General features: G+C 40.5%; 2 protein-coding genes across 3 annotated transcripts; both read left to right on the top strand.

The window, feature by feature from the left end:
* Positions 1 to 1,388: 1,388 nt before the first annotated feature.
* On the top strand, positions 1,389 to 4,744 carry LOC112275468 (uncharacterized). Its single transcript, XM_090246611.1, has 3 exons — positions 1,389 to 3,172; positions 3,289 to 3,435; positions 3,556 to 4,744. The coding sequence occupies exons 1-3, from the start codon at positions 2,262 to 2,264 to the stop codon at positions 4,196 to 4,198; spliced, it is 1,701 nt and encodes a 566-aa protein (XP_090102737.1). The 5' UTR covers positions 1,389 to 2,261; the 3' UTR covers positions 4,199 to 4,744.
* Positions 4,745 to 5,375: 631 nt separating this feature from the next.
* Positions 5,376 to 8,370, top strand: LOC112275469 (uncharacterized). 2 transcript variants are annotated; one of them, XM_024505804.3, is made up of 5 exons: positions 5,842 to 6,541; positions 6,795 to 6,980; positions 7,283 to 7,429; positions 7,903 to 8,057; positions 8,195 to 8,370. In XM_024505804.3, the coding sequence occupies exons 1-4, from the start codon at positions 6,467 to 6,469 to the stop codon at positions 8,053 to 8,055; spliced, it is 561 nt and encodes a 186-aa protein (XP_024361572.1). In that variant the 5' UTR covers positions 5,842 to 6,466; the 3' UTR covers positions 8,056 to 8,057; positions 8,195 to 8,370. The 2 variants fall into 2 exon arrangements, with proteins under 2 accessions (XP_024361571.1, XP_024361572.1); XM_024505803.3 differs by having other exon boundaries at positions 5,376 to 6,541; positions 7,903 to 8,370.
* Positions 8,371 to 11,325: the final 2,955 nt, after the last annotated feature.

The raw sequence follows: 11,325 nt of genomic DNA, 5'->3' as shown, positions 1-11,325 counted from the left end.
CCCTAGTTAGATAGTATATATAGAGACAAGAGTGAAGGCTTCTTCACTCTTGTCAACTCCTTTTTTGCTTCTAGTCTAGTTTCAAGGGTCTCTAGTTTTCTTGTCTTTTGGCAATAGCCATTCTAGTTTCTCTTTTCAATATACATACTTATTATTCATATTTTGTTACTTTTCTTTGAGTGAAGGCTTACTTGTCTGAATTGTTTTTTCATCGAGTTCTTGTCCTTGACATTTGGGGTTGTATGACTGCTTTTGGGCCGGATGCTTGGTATCAAATTGAAGGTAGAATGGAGCAACACTTGTACAAAAAAATTTAGAAACCTACTTGCGAAGTACCACACAAAATTACAACTTAGATCCTACTAAGGTGGTTTTTCAACATGATAATGATCCCAAACATATGACAAAAAGTGTTCAGTTTTGGCTCTCTTCACAGCCATTTCAGCTCCTTCGATGGCCAGCTCAATCTCCAGATTTGAATCCAATGGAACATTTTTGGGTCCTTCTCAAACAGCGTTTAAGCCAAGTCACGCCAAGGCCAAGAGGTGTTCAAGAATTGTGGGAGAATGTTTGTAGTATTTACCCTAGTTTTGATGCAAAAGATTGTGAGAAACTATACAAAAGTATGCCAAGAAGGATTTCAGCTGTTTTGGAAGCAAAAGGTTATTGGACTAAATATTGAAGCTTGAAGATTTTCTTTGAACAATACTGAGTACAAGACATAGTTGTTGATTTGACTTTGTAGAAGGATGTTTAGTTATCAATTTGATGTGCAACTTTGTACATGTGTACAAGACTATGTGTATTATTCCATGTAACTTTCAGATTTATAAAGCAATCATTGAAATTTCTGTAATTGCTCTTGAAAGTTGGCACTTCAGATTTTGTACTCGGTTTTGTTTGTCACTGTATATACATACAAATAGTTAATTATCATCAAAATCCAAAATTTGTGGTCAACAAATACACAAATTCGCTACTGCGAAGTGGCAACAGCAGGGCTTGACATTTACAACAGCTCCATGGCGACCACGGTGGCGCAAATGAAGAGGAGGAGAGTGTTAGACCGTGTCTGCGGACAGCCTACCATCATGGCGCAATGAAAGCAAAAGCCTGCATTAAACGGCGTCGCCTGCCGTACACGTCATTCATCCGAAGGAGATGAATAACGCACGGTGGTGGGGGCTCTCTTGCATGCAGGGGGGGTCGTCCCTTGGTACGGAAGTCAGCGTGCACAGCCAGAGCGTTGCCAGGGGAAGGCCGCTCTGCCGACAGCGAGGGGGGCCCTCGCCCGGCCCGCTATGTGTCCAAAGTCAGCGCATGGCCCGGCTTTCTTTTTATAACTCACCGGCCTGGCCGCGGAATCGGTGCCGTTGCGCATGGTCCCCTCTCATCCCATCGCAAAATCGATCCCTTCACCCTCCTCCCCCTTTGGTGGGTGCTTCAGCTGTTGTCCTCTCGCTGCAAATGCCGAAGGATCATTGCGGAAGATCGCTCGTGGTTGAATGAAACAGAGACGTCGTGGGTTTATACTAATGCGGAATTGTGTCTGTGTGGGTGGAAGATGAGTCTCGCACCTTCAGCTCCAGCCTGTCGGAGGCTCTTCCCCTGGCCGTCGTTGAGAATGTGGGCGGCTGATGTTGTGTTAATATAGGTGAGGGAGAACATGTGGTTCGCACCGGAAGGGCTTTTGGAGGATCTGGTGTAAGCTTTTTTTTTTTGTTTTTTTTTGTTTTTTTTTTGCTTCCTTTGTGCTAGAGGTATGAAAGCGAGGAAGAAAACGAGGGAAACGAGAGGGAGGAGAGAGAGAGGGAGCCACGAGACGTAAGGATTTTGGGTATGCGTGGCTCTTGTTAGTCTAGAGAGGTTCCAGTGATCCTTTTTGAGCGTGTCCGTATGGATCTTTATATTTATCTGCTGTTTTCCTCGTCTATGATCAATTGGTATAACTGTACCACTATTCCATTCTTGAAAGGTTCAAGTGCTCATCACCAATCACCAGCTTTTGGCTAGAGATAAGTCCCATTTTGGCATCTACCCAGTTGGTGGAACAAATTTCTTCGCTGTGCTGGCCCATGTAAAAGTTTGTGGTGGAGATACGGAAGAGGTGCAAAATTTTTTGCGTGTCGGAGAAATCTGTTCTCCTCTAGAAGGTCTTGGTTCTGTGGGGTTTGTGTCTTGGAGCAAACAAGTTAGGCAACCTGGAGCTTACACAAGTCCTCGCCGGGTTCGAGAGAGGGTACGGGAGACCGCTCCCGGCTATGCCTAGCTCCACCCCCCTGTCTACGATTGTAATCGAGGACGACGACGGCGATGGGATTAGACGAGAGAGTGACCTGGAGCGCCTCATGCGATCCCTGAGCGACGATGTTAGCTCGGTAAACCATCAGAAGCAGCGTGTTGGTTACGACCAGCTGCTACATCAACAGCACCACGAGTTTTCGCATCCGTCGTCGATGTTAACTACCCACACGACCTCATTTTCGCAATCGCCTTCATTCCTGGCGGATCTTCTTTCCATGCCTTCCCCAGCTTCCACAATCAGCTGGAACAGCACAGATCTTGACCCTTTTTCTCGCTGGGTCGCTTCTCACGATTTTTCTAGCAGTAGCACGTCCAGCACCATAAATCATGGATGTCGTCTGTCCCGCAGACAACCGCAAAGTCAGCAGGGGACTCACTGGGAGTCTTCACCACAGCACCCTCCATGGTTACCCCAGCAGGGCGGAGAGTCCCGTCATGTGTACGTTGATACCCTACAGGAGATAGTCAGCAATTCACCTGCGTCCTGGAATCAGCAGCTAGCAGTATCTTCGACAGCAGCCGTGGACCTGACCAAGACCTCACACTCAGCATCGAGGTCGTCGAACAGGCACACGCCACTGGGATCACCGTCGCCGACATCCTGGACCTCTCCGACGCACCTGAATTCGGCCTCATCCACTATTCCCAGCACGCCGAACTCCCCTTTGATTTCTGGCAGCTTCAGCATTGCCGCAGTGGAGGAGGACCAGAGTCACCACGGCACCGGGAGCTCCAGCGTTGGTCCCTCTGTGCTACTGCCGCACCCTGCCGTTGGGCATTCTGGTAGCACGAGTGACAAGCGCAAGTCGCCAGACCAGGCTGCCAATGAGAGCTGCGACGAGATTCAGTCCCTTGATTGCAATATGCCGTAAGCCCCTGACACCGATTACGGTCACTTTGAAGAACAAGCGTCAAAGCTGCCACTGTTTGTGAAAGTGCATGAATTGACTAAACTGTTGGATGTGTGTATTTGTTGTCGTTTAGATCCACCAAGAGTAAACGAAAAGGACTGAAACGAATGAGGGAGCCGCGCTACAGCATTCAGACGCGCAGCATCCTGGACATCATGGAAGACGGATACAAGTGGCGCAAGTATGGCCAGAAAGCCGTAAAGAACAGTCCTCATCCTCGGTACCTTCGCTACTCTTTCACCTCTCCATCACTAATTGGACCTCTTACAACTTTGCTTATGTCTCGAATGTGTGTCATAGTCTCACAGCTGATGGCACTTCCGAATTCGGCAATGTGCAGGAGCTACTATCGTTGCACAAATCCGAAGTGTCCCGTGAGGAAGAAGGTAGAGCGTTCCGCGGATGACTCAGAGCTGGTGATTACAAGTTACGAGGGCACGCATACGCATGTGAGTCCCGGTACAGGCTCCCGAGCTGCTTCCGACGCGCCTTTCCTTCCTGATTCGGGCGAGTACCCGCCTGGCGGTGCTCCTTATGTGCCCCCCACTAACCTCACGCCAGACCTTGCGCCCTCATCATCATCAAGGACTAGGCTCGAATATGTCGCATCACAAAGCTCCCCGAAGACCATCCCCATGATGATCAGCCATGGTGCCACCGCGACGACTGCAACTGCAATGGCGACCGCGAGCCAGTCCCGTCCCGTTTGCGAGGTTGAGCCAAGCTTCCTTGCGTCGACGAGAAATGCAGGTCTGCTGAGGGCTCAGCAAGTATCAGCGGGGGACAGTCATCCGTCATCGCAAGTCACCAAGAGTGGGAGTGACAATCTGGTGCAAAACCTGCAAGGAGCGATGTATTGGCGCAGTACAGAAGCTCACTTTTCCGGGCGCGCGCAAGGGAGCGTTTCATTGCGGCCATCTTCGACGTCGCAAGCATCTTCCAGTGGAGGATTGCTGGAGGACATTGTCAGGCACCGTCGCTGAGGGATTCGTTGCGCCCATTGATCATGTGCACATACCTATCAATTGGAGGAGATCAGTGATCGCGTGTTGCAGCTACCATCGTAGTTTCAGGGTCAGCCAGACACCCAATGTGGGATCCACGTTCCCTCGCCGCGACCATGATTTCTCCGCTTCTCACACCCCGACTCAAGCTCAATTTCGTCCAATTTCTTCGGTTGCGGATGGAAGTGGCATTATTTCTTCACACGGTTGCATAAAATCTGGTTTATACGCCAAGAGCCAATTTATGTCCTCTGTACACACGTGTGTTGATCCAGTTTTGTACAATCTACAGATTACAGAACAGTCGTCCCTTTGAGGGCCGCGTAAAGGATTGCTGTCATTACTCCTACAATTTTCATTACATCGTGGTCGCCTAATCGACCATGTTCTCAGGAAAATTTTCCACAGGACTAGAATCGAAAGTGGATTAGAATTAGCGAGTATTTGGCTTTCTTCACTTCAATCTGTAATTGCTCATTCAAAGCTCGCAAAGGAAAGCGCTCATCACTTGAAGCATTGTCAGTATCTGATTCTTTTGTATTCTTGACATATAATCCAATTCTGAAAGCTCCCTCCGGAAACTCGTAATTGCTGTGTCTCTGTTTTGAAGTAGTTTCTAGAATCAGGCTCAATGGCTGAGGCTTCGAAATGACAGGATAGCTGTCATCAGCGGAGCTTGTCTGGTCTTGGAATAGGATAAGAACTGTCTTTTTTGTGCATCTGCTGCTCGCTTTAGCTACCACGCGCATTGAGTCACACATTTCACTGTAGAGAGGTGGGACATGGTTTTTTGTTTGTTTTGTCCCTGCTGAGGGGTTGGGCAATGATGCTGTTGCACTGGTATCAAGAATTCCCTTTCGAAGCTTGTTGAAGATCTGTTGCCCAACATGATGTTTCTGAGATATGCCAAAGTTTTAAGGAACATCATCGTCATGCGCTTTACGGTCTCCTTGTGCTATGCATTGGAATCTGTGGAGTGCCTTTTGCGAGTATCAAGGCCTTGCGTGTTTGTTGCAGCATCTTTCCATCCGTGCCGAGAAAAAAAAGGAGAAGATGGCTTGTTGGTCATGGTGACGTTTCTTTCTTTGAGAATCCCTGCAAGATTTTGTTTAAGTGTTCACCAAGCAATTACAACCGTGCGTGTCTGTAAAACGATTTTTCAATTCCCCCTGTTGTGCACAGTGCGTTCTTCGGATGTACATTTGCGGGGAAGCTTTTTCCAGTGGCAAGCTCGATCGTGTCCTGCTTCACAAAGCGCGGAAGGATTGGTGAAACCAAGCTTGGCAGCTGGCCATAACTTGTGAGGACATGCAAAGGTGTGGTACAGTGTCGGGTAGGGACAAGTGTCTTCAAATTTGCACTAGAAGGGAACACAACCGCAATCACCGCAAGGATTCTACAGCAAATTGTTACAGGAGTTGGAAAACTTGTACTTAGCGTAATTTCCCCAGCTCGAAATTGTCGTACTCGCTGCTCATCACCAGACGTAAGGCACATGAAAGAATGCCTTCAACGATTCCTGATGACTTTGCAAGGCTAAAAACACAAGGCTCACTATGGTAACATCCCAATTTCCTCCGAATTTGTTCACAACAGGGTGCAGCTCAATTGCGATTGGTCGCTCGAAGCACCTAGGAAGTCGAATCAAGTGCAGACACAAAATCATTCAGAGAACTAAATCCAATGGGAAGTGATTGAGGTCCTTCACGCTCGTTTACAAGGTAGCGAAGGATTGGACTTAGAGTAATTAGGTCATTTCGACGTTGTTTCACTTCCAATTATCTGGACGATGATTGTAACCGGAGTTTCCACGGAAGAGCTTGTGAGTTTGCCGCGAAGATATCGGGACGGAAGTTCTGGTTCTGGCTTGGGGAACAGAGCCTCTGGAACTCGGGAACCCTCGTGACGGGAACTTCGTTTCTGCGGCGTCCCTATTCCTGCTGCCGTTGCACACCTGTGGTAAAGGCTTTACTTACTGGGCATGGTTGGAAAGAATGTTGCAGATCTCGAATAGTCTCATGGTTAGTGATCAGACTTGTGAGTAACGGGCGTCTCGAATGAATCACATATTTGTGCTGCGTTCCTTGAACCCGTTACTTTGAGACCATGCAAAAGAGTATGTAGACGTTATGTGGCAGGTATCCGCGGTGTTGCTCTGTTGAAGGGGAAAACAAGAAGAGAAGGGCTTCTGGGTTTGTTCCGTTGTGACCTGACCGTTCCTCGTGGGTACTTTGAAGTGCGATTGTCATGTCTGGGATTTTGCGCCGGTCATGGCGACCATCATTGTCTTGGGCAAGAAGTGCGTCTCGCCTAACCCCAAGGGTAAGCTAACATTTTTATACAATCCCCCCCCCCCCCTGCAATTTGGCGAGCGTTACAAAAACGAGAATCGACGTCATAACTGATGATTTATGGGAAAAAGGATATCATCCCAGCACACCCAATTTTGGAATTCAGTTTTATGTGCTAGGTCTCCGTTCACTAAAAAAGCATTCAGGTTTGTTCCCGCATCCAAAGAGTTTGAGTCGTTGGCAGTAAATTTCTCACTAGCGATCAGGCTTTGAACAACGTGCAGATATTGTGCACACATGTGGGAGCAGGCAGTGGAGGCCGAAGCAGCGGAGAAGTGCTTCGGAGCCCTCCCGAGGACATACCTTACACAGTGAAAGGTTTGAAACACATTTCTATTGCAGTTCCGGATCTTGCTACTGCAGCTGAACATTACCGGTGCGTCTTGGGAGCGCAAGTCAGTGCTCCTGTGGTAAGTTTGTTGCAATTAAATGGATCTTTTGTATTTAAAATATGAGAAATGAATAATGTAGGGACTGAAGTTCGAGAGTTTGCAGACAAAAATAAAACAAAACAAAACAAAAACAAAAAATTGTAATGAGCCTCTAATGTGTCCTCTCAAAGGAAACTGTTTATTTGAACGAAACTTACCACGTATTTAGTGAAATGTGCGGAGTTGGTAGTTGAGATATTTAGGTCTGTTGTGTTGAATTTTCAGGTTTCTTATAATTATTTGGAGTGTTACTTGACATACATATGCATATATGCACGCAGGACCAGCTTGAAGAGGGTGTCAAAGTTGTGTACGTGAAGTTACCAAACGTGGCCATTGAGCTTCTGCATCCAGTGGAAGCCAGCAGTACAGTTGCCAAGTTTTTGGAGAAGAATCCATCAGGCGGTATCCATCACCTTTGTTTTGCGGTAATGTTTCATAACGTCAAAACCTAGTTTAGATACTGATATCCATGAAAGTCCCCACACATCAATAAGGTAATCATCGATACTGCGAATGCATTGCTTGCACACTCGATTTTTAAAACCCTAGGATGTCGTTTTAAAAATAGGATTGCTACGAAGCATGTGAAGCTTTATTTCTGTTTGAGAGGAGAATGCTACACTGCTGAAGTTTGTCACTCTCCTACTCTTTTCTACGTTTCTCTAACAAAATATTTCTGAGGGTTTAACTGAGGAGCACAATTTACACCTCAAATTTCCTCATTTGTTAGTGTAATGATGTGCCTAATACTCGTTCTCATATATCTCTCGAACAACAGAAACAAAAACAGATTCCGGTTGGAAGTACAGAGCAAGCCTAGTTGCATAAAATGACATTTTCCTGTCAGGCAAAGAGTAACAAAATGTAACTCTTACGAATAGTGCGTGATTCTCTACAGGTGGATGACTTAAACTCGGCATCACGATACATAGAAGATCTCGGTGTGGAGCGCATGAAAAACGATCATCTGCTCAACCAGCAGCAACCAGCATTGAATTTGCATCCGAAAGACACGATGGGGGTCCACGTGCAGCTCCAGCAAGCAAATTAAATGCAAGTTATATTCCCTCCAAGTGGATTTAAAGTGAACTCTTTGGGTGTCCTCAAGATCTAGGATAAGTGAAAAACAAGTAATTATTTGTTTAGTTTGATGGGCCTTGACTTACACTTGCATTGTTGAAGGGTTGCAGAGAAGGGTGAAAAGTGGGAGAAGATCCAAAATTTTGCGTCTTATCCCATACACCATCATAGACTATCTTCTATCTAAATTAGATTTAATAATCAACAGTATAACCTGGTATGTACATGATACAGTGAAACTGCACTAGCTACCTTGATAAATTGAAGCGGACCTTCTTTCTGACAATGAGAATTCCAATCTAAGTCCTGCTGCATGGTTTTCTCATTTGGTAATAGTAATATGTGGAGACGAACCAAAGAGTCAGCCAAGCAGACACTTGAAGTCAGAATTGAAGTCAGAATTGTCTTAACAGGGATAACTGCAAAATGGATATCATCTTGCGGGCTTCATGCTTGCAGCTGTTGTTTTACTTGTATTTTCTGGGTTAAAATTTTAAATCTTATATTCTTATATCTATATATATATATATATATATATATATACATATATGTATATATGTGTGTGTGTGTGTGTGTGTTCCTATTTCAGGGTTAGAAAACCTCACTTCATATAACGTAACGTGAGCTTATGTTCGCAGATCCTTAAGGTGATGTGGCATAGGCTGTCACTTCTTCCTCTAGAATGTTGAGTTTACTTGGTGGTGATGATGAAGGTAACCACAGCAGGGGGTATGTAATGTGGCAAGATTGATAACACACAAATACATTGTACACATTTTGTTTTTGTATTTACTCTGTTTTCATTTTCAGAAACATGAATTGGAGTTGAAATAGAGCTTGTCCAACACAGGGTTCTGTCAAGAAAATGACATTGTTGAATGCTGAACTCAAATATGTCATATTGTGTCTGTAAATAGTTGTTTGCAAGTTCTCTGAATGGTTTGAATACCTTATCAAATGAAGCTTGCACAATTTTTGTTGTTTGCTTTAATTTTTTCTATTTTTAAAAATGTTTTAAACAAGAATAGTTATGCACAATTTAAAACAAAGAAAACACACTCACCCTTGCAGTTGTCAACAAACTATTGTAAAATGCAGGGTGATTTTAAATATGCGAATTGAATTATATATAGTATGCAATTGGTTGCAATATTTTAAAAAGTTGTCAGTTCAAAAGTGGTGTTTATGTGTGTGTATATATATGTATATATATAAAATATGTTTTTGAAATAATGAATAAATAATGATTACTTAATTTTTTTATTACGAAATATCAAGAATTGTACATATTTTAAGATATTTAAAATATTTTGTATGTAAATTTTATTTTTTTATATTTTTAAAAATCATAAAATGATAATTCTTAATACTATGAAGATGCATTAAATAAAGTGTTTAGCTGATCTTATGTTAATTTGTTTCTTAACAACCATAATTTGAAATTTTTTAATCAATTTTTTTTGTTAAAATACTCAGTGATATATTAAAAACAGGTGTATAATTTTATATTTAGATTTTAAAAGATTTTTTAGAAGTATAAATTGATATCATTTTTTTTGTATAAACAAACATTTGTTCAAAATTTATCGATTTCATTGTGGTTCTAAATTTCAATTATATTTCTAAATAATTAATCATCAAACTCAAAAAATTTTAAGTAGCCATGTTATAAAAATGTTGAATATAATTAATGGAATAAACTTTATATGCTATGTAATTTATTCAATTTATGCAATTTCTCTTGCATAATATTTTTGAAGTGTGGTAACTAATACCATATTAAAAACAATTTCTTTGCTGCACACAGTGTATTATTAAATTAAGAAAATTGAGTTTCTGAAAATATCAAAATCATTTTGCAGATAATTATAAATTTAGAATAAAAACTGTTGCTGAAAGAAAAAGAACTAAACATTAACCTCCAAATATGTTTGCTTGCACTAAAATCATTCAACAAAGAAATATGGTATCTCTCTCTCTCTCTCTCTCTATATATATATATATATATAGATTTTTTTATTTATTTATTGGTCTAAATTGTGTCTTGCATGAAATAACACAAATATTCTTTTCATAGATATTCACAAAGCACATGAAATCTATATATATATATATATATATATATAGATTTATTTATTTATTTATTGGTCTAAATTGTGTCTTGCATGAAATAACACAAATATTCTTTTCATAGATATTCTTAAAGCACATGAAATCATACACAAAATGTTACAAAAGTTACATACAATAAATGTACATATATACATCTTATACAATAAAAATTATAGTGATTGTCTATTTGTATGTATCCATCTAAGTAACTTCACTTCTACTCACATAACTATTCAACTACTTGACCATCTAAAGACTATGCAAGAATAACAATTTTCTAAATTCATTTAAGGATCATTTTCATTTTTTTACCAATTTTTGTTATATAATTGTTAAGATGCCTCTAAGAAAAGAAAAGTAAAATTAAATCATTATGAAATCTAAATTTTAGTAAAATACTCATATTAATGACCTCAAATATCTTAGCTATTTTTAAAATCAACATTTATTGTTCACAAATATTACAATTTTTGCACCATTTTGTCACTTGAAGTTCAAACTTACAAATCTATAATGTTATATTATGTCATCAAAAGATAATACAATTATGCTACAAATACAATTATGATGTATATCTTCATACCAATTCTTTACTCTATTATTTTCAAAGCATCACTCACAATACACCCACTCCTCTTCATATATTTTAACCAACAATCATTATTTATATTTTTCTTATTTTTATCTCAGCTATAAAGTTATATTCTAATTTTTTAAAAAATTTGAAATTAGAGCTTAATGGATATTGATTCATCCATTTTTACTAATCCATATATTTCATCCATATTATTCATTTAAAGTTTTTGTATTTATCCATATTTTGTCATTATTATGATTGAAATCGATATTTTTTATTTTATATACTAAAAATAAAATCATATTATTTTTAGATAAATATTATTTTATATTTATTATATTTTTATCTAAAATATATTATAATAATTTGTATCCCTTTTATATGAATGCATAAATACATAAAATTAATAATGTCTAAATAAATATGATGTTTTTTAAATTATAAAATATAATATTTTAATTTAAAATTATTCACACATTTTTTTATTAATCATGTTTTTTTAGATAATTATATATATAGATCTAAAATAATTTAAATAAAATTATTAAATAT

Source organism: Physcomitrium patens, chromosome 23 (assembly GCF_059467195.1).
Source record: "Physcomitrium patens ecotype Gransden chromosome 23, ASM5946719v1, whole genome shotgun sequence".
Classification (NCBI taxonomy): Eukaryota; Viridiplantae; Streptophyta; class Bryopsida; order Funariales; family Funariaceae; genus Physcomitrium; species Physcomitrium patens.
This window is presented reverse-complemented; position numbering and strand designations above follow the sequence as displayed.